General features: G+C 35.0%; 1 protein-coding gene across 1 annotated transcript; it reads right to left on the bottom strand.

Moving 5' to 3' along the window:
* Positions 1-8,101: 8,101 nt before the first annotated feature.
* Positions 8,102-9,428, bottom strand: LOC137718578 (heat stress transcription factor C-1b). Its single transcript, XM_068458130.2, has 2 exons — positions 9,139-9,428; positions 8,102-9,043 (listed from the first exon to the last, which is right to left on the bottom strand). Exons 1-2 carry the CDS (start codon positions 9,349-9,351, stop codon positions 8,228-8,230), a joined length of 1,029 nt encoding a protein of 342 aa, XP_068314231.1. The 5' UTR covers positions 9,352-9,428; the 3' UTR covers positions 8,102-8,227.
* Positions 9,429-17,505: the final 8,077 nt, after the last annotated feature.

Genomic DNA, 17,505 nt, shown 5'->3' with positions numbered 1-17,505 from the left:
TGATCTACAAAATCTTTTGTCAATGTATTGTGTTTTATTTGAACTAGATGTGGGAAATGATTTGTACAGAATAAAACAGTCGAACGAACTTTCAGTTAAATGCAATGCATGGTTTATTGAACATTCCCATTGCACTAGCTGGTTCCAAAAAGGAAACCAACAATTATGCAGAGACCCATGATGTTGCTGTTGCTGTTTGCATCATGACTCATGTACGGTTCAAATTCTTTGGAATTCAGAGCATTGGTTCGGCATGTGATTGTCATGGGCTTATACAACATGAGAAATATTTATATATAGAGTAAATGATAGATTTTCCTCTTGAATTTTCATTTAACTTTCAATTTATTTCATAAATTTTGAAATTGAAAAATCAAGGACTTAAACTAATTTTTTTAGCCAATTTTTCCCTACCACTAGTTTTTCATTGATTCCATTTAAATTAACTTTATCTATTATCACATGACTCTCATTTGAGAACAAAAACGTCACTTCGCTAGACCTTTAGACACAAAAACTATATAATCACACAGAATTCCATATGTTAACATTTTATAATCTAGGGTTTTCACGCGACCGAACTACCACGTTGTGCACATGTTTTCATTTAATAAAAATTTGGATGGAATGAATGAAAAACTAATAGCAGGGAAAATCGGCCAAAAAAATTCGTTTAAGTCCTTGATTTTCCAATTTAAAAGTTTAGGGGTAAATCAAAAGTTAGGTGAAAGTTCAGGGGGGATCAACAGTTTACTCTTTATATATAATGGTTGAGTCCTTTTGATGCAAATTAAACTAATAATAAACCAACATAATGATATGGAGTGATCACCAAACCATTATATATAATTTAGGAGAAGGAAGTTTCGAAACCGGGACGCATGGAGAGTCACCAAACAATACATACTCTCCCATACTACTTTTTGAGAAATAATTTGCGCACTTGTTTTGTCATTTAGAATCCTTCTAATTATTGGATTGTAATAATAAAATTACAATCAGCAAATAAAAATAGGCAACTTTAACGAAAAACTCCCGGTACTGTTCACTTTAACGAAAAATCATATTTTTACACTAAAAAATCAATTCTAGTATTATTTACTTTACCCTTTATTTTGTCTTTATCGTTAAAATTCAAAGTTTTTAAACCATCTTCATTAGTTTTCCAATGAAAATAAGAGAATAAGTGCAGAAGAAAATACTAGAGGGTTTTTTTTTTTTTTTTTTGGAGAACTGGCTTCCATTAAAACCAAGGCCGAAGCCACAATACAACAGAAGCTCAACGAGAGCAAGCCACAAAGGCAACCACAACCACAAGCAAAGGAGGAGGATCGATACAACTGACCCAGACCAAAGGCACGGCCTCCCCCTCCCCAGCCAAAACAAAAATTAATGGGGGCAGGGTAACCCATCCTTGTTAAGAACACGGACCAGCGAAGATGGAGGGAGATTTACCCAATTTACATCGCACATCTCCGGATTATTTCTCGACGCCAACACATGCGCCGCCAAATTGGCCGATCTCGGAACCCAAGACCAGCGACAATCCTGAAAGTTCCCCCCAAGACGCAAAGCCTTAGAAATATTGGGGAAAGCCTCCCAGCTGCCCCGTGAATAACCCTGAGATAAACTAAGGATATTCTCCTTAGAATCGGACTCCACAATGATGCATTCCAACTCCAACGCTTTTGCCAACTCACACCCACGCAAAATCGCAGCAGCCTCGGCAGCAGCCGCACTAGGCACCCCAACCTGACCACGATTAGCTGCCACAAACTTCCCCTCGTGATCCCTAATCACCACTCCCGTAAACCCGCATTTAGAATTAGCCTCCCAGCTCGCATCCACATTCACCTTCATAAAAGGACTGCACGGAGGACCCCAGCAGGCAGGAGGACTAGAGCGAGTTAGATCCCGCTGATGGCGACTAGCAGAACCATCAGTCGCCTCCAAAAACCCATTCACCGATGTCAAAATAGCCAAGATGACTCGATTAGGATAAATACCCATGTGATAAAAAACAAAGCTACACCGGGATTTCCATATGTGCCAGCAAGTAACAGCCACAAACATCAAAATCCTAGCAATTTCTTCCTTTGAACCCAAGTTAGACCCTAATAAAGACAAAACCCAGGCATGAAGAGTCGATATATTTGCTCTATTCACCCTGTAATTCAGCGGGCCACCAAACCAAATCGGCTCAACCCACGGGCACAGAAGGAGCATGTGTTCTACAGATTCATCCTGTTCGAAGCAAATTGGGCAACACGGTGATGGAGAACAACGACGTTTGAACAAATTCTCCATCGTTGCCAACGCACGATTCAGAGCCCTCCATATAAAGTTCCGGACCTTCGGAGGAGTCCTCAGCTGCCAAATACTTCTCCAAACTTTGTTCGGGATTATAGGGGAAGACGAGGAGGCTCTACCAATCATAGAGCTTGAGCTAGCATGCTTCCAATGATATCCAGATCTCACCGAGTACACCCCATTCCTGGTAGCCGGCCAAATTAACCTATCCTCCTGGAACCTATCTCCAATGGATGTATCCAGAATGGCTTCATAGTACTAGAGGGTTTAAATCATTTGTTTGTTTTTGTTTCTCTCATACTGTTTTACATCATGCAATTCTTTCCAAGTGAAATGTGGTCGTAATTAATGTTAGGATGCTCAAAGCTTGTTGAGTTACTATTCATGTTTGATTGGCAAACAAACAAAAGGATCCAAAACAATGGACAATACTATTCTTATGTTGAATTTTAATTTCTTCTTTTTTACCTACTAGATTTGTCACATTTTGTGTTTTGTTTTAATTTCAGCTGCATTTCAAACGTTATGTAATTAATATCACAATGCTTAATTATTTGAGTTACCAACCCTTCCTTGTGAAAAAGTGACAAGATTACTTTGCTTAAAATGAAAATCCTATTCTTACTATTTATTTATAGCATGATTTGTATTAGATATCTAATAGAAATGAAGTCCACGTGTGTTGTGAATCCTATCTCTATTATAAAAATGATACAAATAAATGATAAGTATAATACAACCACAGCAAGTGGCCCATCTATAAGAGCCTAGATTGCGGCTCTCCAATAAACAAAAAAATATTGAATGTTCGATGCTCCGAGCTGGTTAATTTGTTTAATTCTGGTCACGAGCAAGGTGAAATTTCTCATAGCCTCTTCAAGCCCAAAAAAAATGGTTAATCGTGACTTATTACCAGTTATTACTTTTTTAAAAGAAAAAAAAATGTTAAGTGTAATACTTTGCTTAAAATGACAATTTACATTTTTTTTTTAAAGAAGAGAGAAGGAACATTTTGATTCATATATATCACTTGCTTAATTATCCCCAATGCCTTGTTATTATTGAGCTCTAGATTAAGCTAATGGCAGATGCCACGTCGGTCTTTGTGCATTTTTTGTTGTGTTTATACACACCAGGTTTTGATTTAAAATTAATCAAGAAATGGACATATTAACCTAGCCTCCAAGGGACAGGTGTCACCCTCTTTTTCATGCCCTAGCCCATACAAAGCGCCCCCCCCCCCCCCCCACCATTACACTTTGTCCACTAAAACTAATCAAAACCTTGGACAATAAGTATATTTCCATATTTGAACCCATCATAGCATCTAGTTAGTGGCAATGTCTTTCATTATCGTGGCGTAATAATTAAAGAGAAATGTTCTATATACTGAACAATTCATCACATGCAAATTTTTTATTTTATTTTTTTATCAATACAACGACATTTACATTCAAATATAAAAAATAAAGCTCACTAGCAAGTAAGAAAAATTGTAATACCAAGGGCATCTCCAAAAGAGATGTTAAACATATAATAGTAAAAAATGACAACAAACTCTCTCTAACCAATCTTTCCATTTCTTACATGGACCTGAGTCAATTGAAGACAAAACCTTCTACCGTCAAATTAGTTTATGCTTTATTAATAAGTGTGATGCAATTCATAATAAATGTTGTTTTGTGCGGTAAGTATTTGATAGGTTTTCCTAATAACTGAACCCAACAAAGAGATGAAAGAAGTTATAAAATGATATTTCTATTTAACATATCAATTTAGTAAAAAATTATGCAAAATATCAATTTGTCACATAAATTATAAAATATTATTTTGATATTTACATTTGACATCTCCTTGATTACTAACAAACGATATAGTATCATTTATTTGAGAAAAAAATGAAAAGGTTAAAAATTGCTATTGGTAGAAAATACACCCATGCTGTATAGTTGGTGAACCTGGATATAAACACGTGGGGAACCCTACTTAGTCATGGGTTCAACGTCCACCAAGATAGTGTGCGCCAGAGCACCACCACATTGCGCTCTCCTGGCGTCTCGACCCTCGACTCTCATTTGAACGCGTGAGGAGGAGGATCAAAAGTGAAGCACTGGGAAGCAAACACGTGTTTCTTCCCTTCTACTGTCCCCACGTGGTTTCAGGAGTCGATGGGCTTGCTCCCTTGCCCCCTTAAGCCGAAGGAAATACTTGGTTGAGAGAACAGAGACCCCCCTTGTCCTACGACCCTCGGGGCCCACAGACTTTTTTTTTATTGATTTTTGAAAGTTTTAACGAAAAATTCTGAGTATTGTTTATTTTTACGAAAAATCACATTTTTATTCTAAAAAGTTAATTTTAGTACTATTCAATTACAACACATTTTTATCATTTTCGTTAAAACTCAAAGTTTTTAAGTCATTTTTATTAGTTTTCCTTTGATTTTTCAATGTCTCATGGAGTTACAAAACAGTCCTATCTTTTTAACTTTCTTGCGAGCATGCATAGTAGTTCGATGATGAAAACAGTCTATTTTTAAGAACCCTCATTAAAATTTCATTTACGAAAAATTAACTAAACTAATATTTGTTTATCGTTTAATATTAATTTTTATAATTTAATATTTAACTAAAAAATATGGTTACTTTACTATTTGAATAATCATTGATGCGTAAACAGTTACAAATTTAAAGTTACGTCTCGCATGAAGTTCATACAAATAAATTAAAAATATCACGTGAAAGATGAATACTAAAAATTTCTTCGCTCTCCTGTTGCAAAGGTCCGTGGGCCAATTCATCATGCAGTTTGGTTTCTCTCAGAGCAGGACACGAGTCTCAATGGCCCAATAACGCTTCAATCTCGGGTGGACCCCATAAGGTGAGCCTCTGAGGGCAAATCCCTACGTCAACTTCGGAGCCTGGCCCCACATAGATGGAAACGTAATTAAGCACGAGTCTGACTTTGACATGGATCTTTGGCACATCATTGGCCATCTTGTTTGACTTAAGACTAATCTCAATGGGAACATTTTTGCTTCGAGTATTCTCTCTCAATTTATTCTCATATCTTTTCCTCTCTTACAAAGGGAGGAGAATAAACTTAGTCTTACAAAGAGTAGCAATACTATGTTTCAAATATGTCTTTGACGATAATTGAACTAAATATCTCTCTCTTCTAACTGAAGAGAAATATTATTAGACCGTAGTACCAACTGACATTTATCTTTCACATTAAATGTTACTTTTTTTTCAATTTGAAAAAAAAAAAAAATAACTAAGCTTAAGTGAAAGTGAAAAAACACATGACAGATGATTAAATATATAGTAAGCATACACTGTAGTTTAGGGTGGTAGCAAAATAACATCATCCAGCAACAATCAAGAGTCGAAGGTCTGATTCCACCTAGTGGCCAATTCAACCAACAGAGAAAGCAACCTTAGCCCTTAGTGCAAGCACTAAGTAAGTAAACAACCTTCGTGAACGTCATGATCTCAATTACTTGATTAAGTTTATAATAATTAGAGTAAATTGTAGCAATGATCCTTAACTTTAACTCAATTGGAGTAATAGTCCCTTAATTAAAAATTCATTACCATTAGTCCATCAATTCATCAAAATGTGCAACCATGGTCTCTCAACTAAAAATTCATTACCATTGGTCTCTCTCAACTTGTCAAAACCCGCAACTATGGTCTCTCAACTAAAAATTCATTACCATTGGTCCCTCAACTTTAATTCAACTGGAGAAATGATCCCTTGACTTTAACCAAATTGGAGCAATGATCCCTCAACTTTAACCCAATTGTAGCAATGATCATTCCAACCTAACTCATTTTGACAAAATTCTAACGAAGTTGACGAAAATGACCTTATCTACACGTTTTATTGAGTTGAGGGAGCCCAATTATAACAATGGTCCTTTCAGCATAACTTATTTTGATAAAATTCTAACGAACTTGACGAAAATAATCATAACTACACGTTTTGATGAATTGAGATACCAATAGTAATGAATATTTAGTTAATATACCATTACTTTAATTTACTCTAAAAATTATGCTTACACTACACTGTGTACTTGGCATGTCCATGTCACGAGCGTGCAAATGTGGCACATAAGGGCAGGGCATGTTTGCATAGAGGTGATGGCCTACAGGCCCTACCTTATAAACGAAGGGCACCCCTCGTGCCTCTTGTAAGTTTACTGTGCCCCTCGGGGGTTGTCGATCGCAAATGTTGGGTGGAGACATCTTATGCGTCAATCCGCATTTTGATGGACCATTTACGCTAACAGGATCCCCTTTAGATCTTTTTGAGGGAGATCCTGAGAATTTATAATCATATTTGTTTATCGTATATCGTATGATCAGTTTTTATTAAGTACTATTTGTATTTAATTTTAAATAAAAATATTTAAAATAATTTATTACCGTACGATTTACGATAAACAAACTCGATTCACAGATTCCCGAAATCCTCACAAAAAAAATACGGTAAGAATCCAGATTCCCATTTACGAGTGTGTTGTCTCATGAATCAACACCACCCAACATTTTCTCCATAAATTGAATATTTTCTTTTTGAATAAACAATATTATTTAGGATGATAGATTAAGTTTCATAATAAATTAGTAATAATATGATTCAAATTTATTTTTAACAAGAATCAAACTTAGAATCTTTTAATTATATGTGAAGAGTAATACTACTATAATGTAGTACTCAGTTGAATACTCTTTTGAATGTGAACACTTCCTAACAGTATTGTAGTATGCCAATGGCGGTAGGGTCTGCCTGGCAATTCGTAATGGGTCCAGAGTATATTAAAAATGTGTTACTTCTCATAAATCATGTGAAATTAGGTTGAATGTGAATCAAATTACTAAAAGTCATTGAGAATTAGTGCCTCGATGAATAAAATACAATAAAAATAAAAATAATAAAATGGTCATTGACTTGACGACTTGGTTCCGCTTTTCATCCTCCTTCCTAAAGCACTTTTTTATGGACAAAGTATCCATATTCCTCTTGTGTCTGTGTAACTTTTTAATATTTATTCAAATCTTACCAACTTTATTAGCTAAATAATCATATCAAGTTTTACCACACGTGTAATAGAGGTGAAACGTACACATAAATTCAGGAGGATCCTTTTTGGATTGTCTTAACACGAGGATCCTTAAATCATGATCGTTCATCGTATATCATGCAGTTAATTTTCATCAGATACTATTTATATTTAATTTTAAATAAAAATATTTAAAATAATTTTTAACCGCGCAATTTAAGGATCCCTAAGATCCTCACAAAAGAATCCAAAGAGGATTCTCATTTCACATAAATGAACGGACTACATCTTCAATGATATATGGTTTAAAATTACGGCTTATTATTGCGAACTTAATAATTCAATAAATGTAGTTACGAAGCTATGTCAAGACCAGGTGAAGAACAACTTAGCTCACATTCATTTAGCGAGAGAATCTTTTGAGATGTAGTTTAGAACGTTTCAATTTTTAAATTAGGAATGGTGATAGAATGATTCATCAATAATGTTCTTTTTTAATCTAATTAAAATGATATTTTTAATGTAGCATTGCAACCATTGAAGGTCGAATATATAACTGAATAAAAAATGATTGACGATTATAGCTAAAATCGCCTATAAGTTTTCATTTAATAACGAAAACTAATTTCATGTTGCTACAAACTTGTGGAAATCTGTTACTTACACATAAACAAGTATTACTAAATGCTAACACATAATTGTATTTTTTGCGTACGAAGTGAGTTTGATAAAGGCACATCAATTAGAATAAAAAGAAAATAACACAAATATAGAATCCAAGAAAAATCTTGTTAAATTCGACCGAAAAATGAAACATATAAATTGTTAAAGCACCAAAAACACCTACATCTAAAAGCCTCCCTCCAGTAGCGAAAATGGATAAGGCGGTGGCGGACTAGCTTCCACCTCCGTAAAGTATCCCACTTCCCCGCCAGGGCCGCCACCATTCCCATTCCCATACCCGTACCCGGAACTACTACTATTCCGGATATTCTCCACCCCATGACCCGACGCCGTCGGATTCATATTATTCGGGTTTTGTACAGCGCGAACTTGATCCACGAACCGCCTCTGCCTTAACCAGTCAGACGCCGTCTGGACCTCCGGTGACGTGGAATACCGATTAAAACTCTCCATCTCAAAACCTGCTTCAGGAGATGACGAAATTACCCCTACGGTTCCATCATCTTCGTCCTCAGTTCTAACGGAAGTGGTGGCCCCCATCCCCGATGACGACGACGACGTCAATGCTATCATCATAACCCGCCGTTTCTTCTCCCCCAACTGCGCCGTCGTCGCGCGGTCCTTCTCGAGCATCATACGTGGCAGAATCTCCGGGTCCTCCGCCACTTTGTGTAGAAACGCCATCATTTGCTGCGGCCGTCGCTCCGTCGTCTCCAGCCGCCGGTTCATATGCCCGATTTCTTCCTCCAGCGCCTTCTGCTCCTGCTTCAACCGCGAAATCTCCATAAATATATCTTCGTCGTTGAGCTCCTCGTGCTTCGTTGGTAAGAAATTCGAGTTCGAATTACAAAAAAGCGATTTCGAGTTAGAACTCTTGTCCATTTGTTTTCTCCTCGCCACGTTTCTCAGCAAATGCGTCTGTCCTCGTAGAAACCACTCGTTCGCGAACTCCCACTTATCTGGATCGACCTTTCGAAATCCCTGCAAAATCAATCAAAATTACGAACTGGGTTTTTCAATTCCCTACTTAATTAACAAAACCCATTAATTTACTAATTTCAAGATTAATTGCTCACATAGGTGTTGAGCTGGCGGACGAAGCTGGAGAAATTGTTGTGCTTGAAGTAAGCGGGTAACAGTCTCTGGGAGAAGACCAGAGGGTCAACGACGATGAAGCTGTTGTTGGCTCTTCCCCATGTGATTAGATTGTCCGTCGTTGGATCGTTAACCATCTGGTAAGTCTTCAAAACGAACGGTGCGATGACGTTGTTGCTCTCCTCCATCATCATCCCATATAACTATTCTCTGCAACTCTCTGTTTTTTGTTTGTCTTCCCAGAGCCTTATCTTTCGCTGCCTTTTTTTTCGAATAATGGTGAAGGAGCACCGTAAATATATAACAGACGCGCGCACAGTAGCACCGAGCTAACGTGTCACACGGCGATAGGTATCTGATATTTCATTGGCGGGAGCGATGTGGGACCTGCCTTTCTCCCGCTTTTTGCACACGTCATTGTGACTCGTGAGATATTTTCCAGGAGAGTGATGTTCCACGCTCGAAAAAGGGGCGTGGAATTGAATGCAGGTTTTTTGTTTGATTATTTAGTGACGTGGTCCCCCTAGGTAGTTGACAACTGTAGTTATACCTAGACGACAGGGTGGGCATCAGTCGAGAGTAGATGAGATTGAGTTGGGCTGGTTGGATATGGGATATCGAACCGAAAATGGTATACCAAATTCCAAACTGAAAATTTTTGCTATGAGAATTTGACGATTGATCTCCGAATTGAAATTTCGGTATTTCAAGATTTCCCGAAAACTGAACCTGCATCAAAATTCAAATCACCTGAACCTACATTAAAAACCTAAATTGAAATCAGAGAGTGACAATGAATCGGTGGTCGAGAGAGAGATAAAGTGAAAAGATAGTCAGACAGACCCGTGTCTTCCTCCAGACTCAGCCCCCAATTCGAAACCTTAAGCCTAAATTTGAAACCCTAACCTTAATTCGAAACCCTACATGCACAAAAACTGGAAAGAATCGGTGTTGGGGGATGAAGTCGTGAGGTGTAGTGGTGGCCGGAGCAAAGAGAGTTCGTCGGAGTTAGATTATGAAAGGGTAGGTGGTTGTTGAGCTTTGAATTCGAGAAGGAGCGACAGAGAGAAGCCCTAGCGTCGCTCTATGTGCGCAATGGAGAGGGTGACCGGCACCGCTACTTTTGGCAACCATGTCTTAGTCGGGAAACCTTGGGGTGAGTTCATGGTTCGACAACGACCATGATTAGCAAAAAAGGGTGAGAATCTCAATGGTCAGAACCAAAACCCTAGAAATTTGAATTGGGCTTATGAAAATTTCAATGAGATTGGAAGGAATCTCGGTTAAAACTCGTCAGGGATGAACTTCTAGTCATCAAGGACGATGACCTACGTGGCGTGGCGTGGCTGCAGGCCAAGCCTTGCGGTGGTTCAATAATGGCAATGCCATCTTGGCATAGAGTTTTTTTTTGGGTTGCATGCTTAGAGCTGTTGGCTTCGTGGCTTGGGTTTTCTCACGGTTCAGTTCTTTCAGTAGATCCAAACTACTCACCTAGTGTTGGTGGCTTGCTCGGCAGTGCAGCTCGAAGTCACAAGTCGCGTGTAGGGTTTTCAATAACCCTAATTTCGTTTTTCTCAATTCAAATATATTTAAATGCATATTCACAATATCAATCCACAATAATTCAACAATTATGAATATAATGCATAAACAATTTATGTAGAATCTAAAATTTGTAAAACGTAAAGTTGGACTATGCATTATGGTGAAGGTTCATGCAAATATGGCTAAAAAATATCGCGTATAAAGCCATTGTTTTGGAAAAACCTGATTGTGTGATGATATTGATGAACTAGTTTTTAATAAAAAAATTCCCTGTCAGATTCCTTAGCGTAGCGGATGAGCATGCTGATAATATGTTGTGGCTTATTTAACTGAAAGAGAATAAGAAGTATGACAAGAGAAAGTATGGAGAAAGTGTAGGGATTTCTTATGTGTCTGTTATCTATTCTAGACAATGTCTGTATTTATAGTAGAGAAGAAGGAGAGGATTAACTTGTCCTCCAAGTAAATACAATCCTATAGGGAAAGAAAAATTAGTAACCAAATCTACTTAGCATTTACACAATCACAATCTAAGAGTATCTGTAACATATGCAAATTTATTAAAAGATCGGTGTATATATCAATATTGATGTTAGTTGCCTTTGATGATAATTGTGAAAATTTATAAAGAGATGAGTATAAAATTAGTCGAAATTAAAGAAAAATCTCCTTTAAAAAAAAAAAAACAAAAAATCAAAAGTTCAATCTGCAATGGGCTCCGGTAAAACTTATATAGTGAATCGGTAAATATCATCAATATTAATTGATTTTGTTATATTTTGCCTATATAGTGTGAAGTTTGCATTTCACCTCTCTTCCCATACCGATCTTGATTTTTCGAATATTTCAATGAAAATATTGATAATTTCGTGCATGTATTTAAATAGTGGTCACATGATAATTAGAGGAATTAATTATTAGTTTCATGGCGTTAAGGCTAATTACAATAGGCTAAACGGGTAATAGATCTTAGACCATCTCCAAAGGAGATGTCAAATATGCCAAATAAGATTAAAAGACATTCAAGTGTTCTCTAATGGATATGCCATATATGATGTGGCATGTGAGTCATGTGAGTCATTTAATTTAATTTTTTGATGCATGGATCCCATTAACAACCAATAGAATACAAACTAAAACTAATTTTGATTATTTTTTAATAGTTAATGTAAATCTAGGCCCAATAAAATAATAAAATAAATATTTGACACATCCATTGAAAAAGAAGAAGATTTAGCACTTGTATTCAATTGGCCACATCAACCATCAAATAAAATTTTGACATACTATATTTGACATATTCTTTAGAGATGCTCTTAGCCTTCTTAGGCTATAATTTTTTTTTATTAATTAATTACTGGCCAACAATTCGTCGTCCACATCTTTTCTTTTGAAAAAGGCTTAAATGTCAAAATGGCCCCGGTGTTATAGCCGTATGACAAATTTAGTCCTCATGTTTTTGAATTGGCTAATTTAGGGTTAGTCCTCGTGTTTGTCTCTGTTAGCCAATGAAGGACATTTTATTCAATCTCTTTTAAAAAATTCATAAGAAAAATCATATGAGAAATAATTACCCTTTATCTTTATAGAAAAATAAAAATCAATGAGAAATAACACATATAAGAAATAAAACTTCCAATCTGAAAAAATGAATAAGGTTGTGACTTAGAAAAGAGAGGGGGTAATATTTTTTTTAATTTTTAATTTTATTTCATTTTAAATATTTTAAATCAAATAAATTATAATTTAACAAATAAGTTTTATAGTAATTTATAAATTATTTATAGAAATTAGATGAAAATGTCCTTAATTTGATAACGGAGATAAACACAAGGATCAAATTGACCAAATTGAAAACACATAGACTAAATTGACCTAATGAGTAAAACACATAGACCATTATAACATTTAAGCCTTTGAAAAAACTATGAACTCAGAGAGCTCTGGATGGAATTGCAGTTCATAAACAATTGAGAAGGTAAAGGCAGCATGTGGCTTATTTCTTGGACCTAATTCAAAAGGAGGTGGTGGTTCTTATTCGTGTATATATATGAGACTGTTGAAAATCTCACCTTGGAAATTTGACAAAATAAATAATTATTTATGTATAATTATTCTATTTCTAATTACACCAATATCTTTCAAGATTACACACGACAATTTTTTGGCTACACATTGTTAATATGGAGACATCGGTTCATCTCTATGCAACTTTGACACACTATGACATATATCAAAATAATAACATAAAGTTACGTGCTTTAACCCTCACACGATAATTCCTTCTTAGTTTAAAATATCATTATCGCAGCATTTTTTAATGTAAGTAAGCCTGTCTCCTTACTATTCTTACTACTAAACAGCGAAATATGTTGTACATAAACAAGAATTCTCGAATTTTTAATGCACAATTCAACTAATGTCAAACGATGGGTGAGCATAGAATTCGATCTATTTCTGTCCTAATCTTAGTGGGCAGATTGAGTTAGTAAAAAGAAAACCCACACGTGAAGTACATCATCAAGGTTGAATGGAAAGATATAAATATTGTATTAGCTAGCTTTGATAGGAACAAGTGACCCAATGAAAAATGATGCTTACCCAAAAAGAGAAAGTATTATGTGGTGCTTAATTTTTGTCTGTAACTTAGTTTTAACAGCGATCCATGACCATATGATGGGAAAGTCATAGTCAAATTAAGAACTCTTACACTCCTACAAAGACTGTTAAAAAAGAGAGTGTATCATGCGGTGATTAATTTTGGTCCATAACTTGGTTTCCACGATGATTCATGACTGCATGCTGAGAAAGTCAGAGTGAAATTAAGAACTCTTACACTCATACAAAGATTGGTACGAAATAAAAATAAAAATTTAAGCACTTGTTCAATCTAGATCATAGAATATGACGATATTTGAGATTTTTCACATCCAATACAAACTCACCAATTCATATCAAATAAATTTAAAAGGTCCACGTATATTACTAATCAGTTGTATCATCACGCGAAATAATTTCAGGAGTTTTAACGAAACACTTCCAGTATTATTCACTTTTAACGAAAAATCATACTTTTACCTTGTCCTAGTACTATTCACTACACATTTATTTGTCATTTTTCATTAAAACTGAAGTTTTTTTTTATACTTTTCATTAATTTTCCTAATAATTTGTCGTGCAAGCACTATTTCATGTGCAGTTTCTCGCTTACACTTTTACAAGTTATAAGTGTACGACTTCTTTTGAATGTTGATAAGAACTTTTTACACTCAAGCTAATACTATAAGGGCTGGTTTGGTCTTACTGTGCTTTGAAAAAAAACTGATTCTGCTGTGCTGTGAGAATAAGCAGCTGTGAAATAAAGAAGCAGAGTGTTTAGTGAACTTTTTTGTAAAAGTGCTTTTGAAAAAAAAAAAAAGCAGTATTAGAGTGTTTGGTAAACTTTTATGTAAAACAGATGTGAAAAAAATCCGGTTTTTCAAAGCTAGGTTTTGCATCTTCTTGTTTTTGGCTTTTTTTTCATCCAAAACTGTGAAAAAAAGCTGAAGCTGAGTGTTTATCAAACACAAAAACAGCTCCCAGCTTTTTTTGGTAGCAGCTTTTTTCAGAATCACCTCAGTACCAAACCAGGTCTAAAACATGTTTACTTATCAAGAATGAATTTGTCATATTGTGTATTACTACTAACTAGAAAATATAGAAGTAGATGAGTCCTACATTAAAATTAGGTATGATATACTTGTTTAACCAGGTATGAGATCATAAAGTATAATTGAACGACCAAACATTATTGCTGTTTATAACTTCTCCTGTTTCGAGTAATCATGACGATAGACATTGAATATGAATAGAAAAACCCATCAAATCAAACCACAGATCATCGTGGGATGCCAAGGAAGTGGGACTGTGCGTTTATGAAGATCCAATCAAACAAGCACGCGCTTATTTGGGGAGAGTGCGGTGCTCCAACATCTCTCAAATTTTTATTGCAAAAAAGAGGAAACGTAAGAGGCTATTAGCCAATAGGAGGATGGAAAATGTGAAGCGAAAAGCCAAACGCAAAAGTAGTGGGCTTATTAGATTCGGTCGCTAGGAATCCGATCTGCTTTTGCATTTAGCTTTTGGGCAGCTAATTAGAATTTGCTGCTGCCTCGTGCGTTGGCGCATAAAGGGTGGTGCGCACGTGTCTAGTTCCTACTTGACCACGTTTAGGGTTCCAAGGTCCAAGATCTTCAAAATAAGAAAATAATTCTGTAACCGTTCATTGTACATAGTCCATTTTTGTTAGATATTATTTATATTTAATTTTAAATTTTACTTTTGGAGTGATGTTAGTGTTAGGGCCATGGGGAGCACATCCTGTTGCGTGTCTCCATCCTATTGCCACCTTGTCGGTTCATTTTATGAAATGAAATTGTGTTTTTTTTTTTTTTCATAAATTAATATTGGGTTAATTTGGATTAATAGTCAATTAATAGAGGTTAATCTACATGCCTGCTCACAAGTATTTGGAATAGATAGTATTAGATTAGACCCTTCAATTGATGTGATTCTTAATTGCTTAAGCATTAGATAACTGATTAACATATCATTAATCGAGAATAAAAAACTAACACATATATTAAAGAAGATTAAATTAGATTAATGATTTTTATGCTCATAAGATATTCGGAAGATAGCTTATGAGAAAAAAAAAAAAAAAAAAGAGTTTGAACCTTGTAATCAAACCAATTAGCAAATTTAATCCAAAAGTAAAAGTTCCGTCAAAATTCCGTTAGATACAGAGATATAAATGTCTATTTCCACTACTTCTTCTCTCTAACCATTGTCTTACCATTAGTTTGGGAAGTGGTGCTGAAGCTTCTGAGGAAGCTCGATGTGAATGCAGCTTGTCCATTAGGTTCTTTGTCCCGTGCAAAGCTGGACGTTCGACGGGTTATGTGTCCCATGAGTTATTTTTTATCTCAAACGAAGATGACATTGGTTGAAGAGAGAGTGTCGAAGGTGGTGGAGGTACAATTAGAGTGAGAGAGTTGAAGGTAAAAACAACAGGAAGAGGATTCTCTTCGAATCCATTTTGTGGGATCTTATGAATTCTCACATTATAAGGGTTTATTGTACATCGTCCGATTAGTTTTTGTCAGATACTATTTGTGTTTAATTTTAAATAAAAAATTAAAATGATTTCTGATCGATGATACGCGATAAATGACTATTATGTGAGAATTCCTAAGATTCTTACAAAATGAATTCGGATGGGATCCAATTCCAAAACAACATAAAGTGTATGTACATGTGTTAAATTATGATTGATCCATAAGGAACCACGTATTTGTTTTATTAAAAGTATAAGAAACTTATTTGTTTAATTGAAAGTACAAGAAACTTATTTGTTTAGTACAATAATTTAAAGTTAATGGGAAACAATTTCCTCTAATTTTTTGGGAATTGATTTTTTTTTTCAATAAATGATATAGAGGAAGGGAGTGGGCTAATTTTTTGGGAATTGGATTTTTGGTACAAGAAACTTATTTGTTTTATTAAAAGTACGAGAAACTTATTTGTTTTATTAAAAGTACAAGAAACTTATTTGTTTAGTACAATAATTAAAGTTAATGGGAAACAGTTTCCTCTAATTTTTTGGGAATTGAATTTTATTTATTTATTTATAATAAATGATATAGAGGAAAGGGTTGGGTTAAGTCTTACAATGGACTAACAATAATATGGTTTAAGTTCTCCATTAACGAGAATCAAATTTAAAACTTCTCATTAACAAATGTGAAAAAAAATATCAGTAAATTGTAGTACTAAATAGCTTTGGAAATAGATTTTAAAATAAAACATTGTCAAGCATGTCAGGTGGCGAGTCAATCAAAATATTTGGTGCTTTATATTAAATAATGATTGTGAATTAATGTAATGTGACTATAGCTTTCCTATCCATCATTGTTGGGCCTGTAATTGTTTGTTAAATGAGTGCATTATTGCACTTACAAAAATATAAATTAAATATAAAATCCATTATATATCATGATGGTGGTGATTCGCCAATGGCTCCTATCCAGTTGAGTCTCGTTGCCAGTAATCTTCGTTCGTGCCTCGATTTGTAAAACATTAAGTAAATTCATATAGGCAATAGTTGGTAATAGATGCCACGCGTAGCTCTTTCAACTTGAGGTTGTGGATATGTTCTGCCGCTGATGGTGAAAGTAACCGATCTCCCTCCAAACTTTTGTTTAAAACAAAAAATAATAATAATGGGATTAAAAATTTTGAAAAAAAAAAAAAAACTCAAATAAAAAATTACAAGGAGGATGATTATCATATATTAAGTTTTTATTTTTTATTTAGTTTTAATTTCCCGTTAAGCAAAGATAGATCCTTAGCTTGCCCAAAGCAGAAATGCCTGAGATGGGTGCTAATCATAGTTTTTAATATTATTTGTGTTTGATTTGTTGAATATATCATTAATTAAGAGTGTGGCATCAAGAACCCTAGACCCCACGGCAGCTGTTATAACATATTCAAAGTAATTCGTGTGTTTACTTAAGCTGGTTTTTGTAGCCAATCAATTTATAGAGATTAGTATCCAATCAGTTCTGCAAATTGTAGCAGACTTGAGCTAATCACACGACTTATTGAAAACTTATACAAGGAGTGGTTGGACAGTTGCCCACTTTCGCAACGATGATTTTCAAGTGGCACTAGACGACATTTGCATTAAATATTTAAAAGTATTCACGCGCAAGCAAGCAATTGTTTCAAATAAAACGTAATATTTTTTATTTTTCATTTCACTT

The sequence above is a fragment of the Pyrus communis genome, chromosome 15 (genome assembly GCF_041283825.1).
Source record: "Pyrus communis isolate YQ-2024b chromosome 15, ASM4128382v1, whole genome shotgun sequence".
In the NCBI taxonomy this organism is placed as follows: Eukaryota; Viridiplantae; Streptophyta; class Magnoliopsida; order Rosales; family Rosaceae; genus Pyrus; species Pyrus communis.
This window is presented reverse-complemented; position numbering and strand designations above follow the sequence as displayed.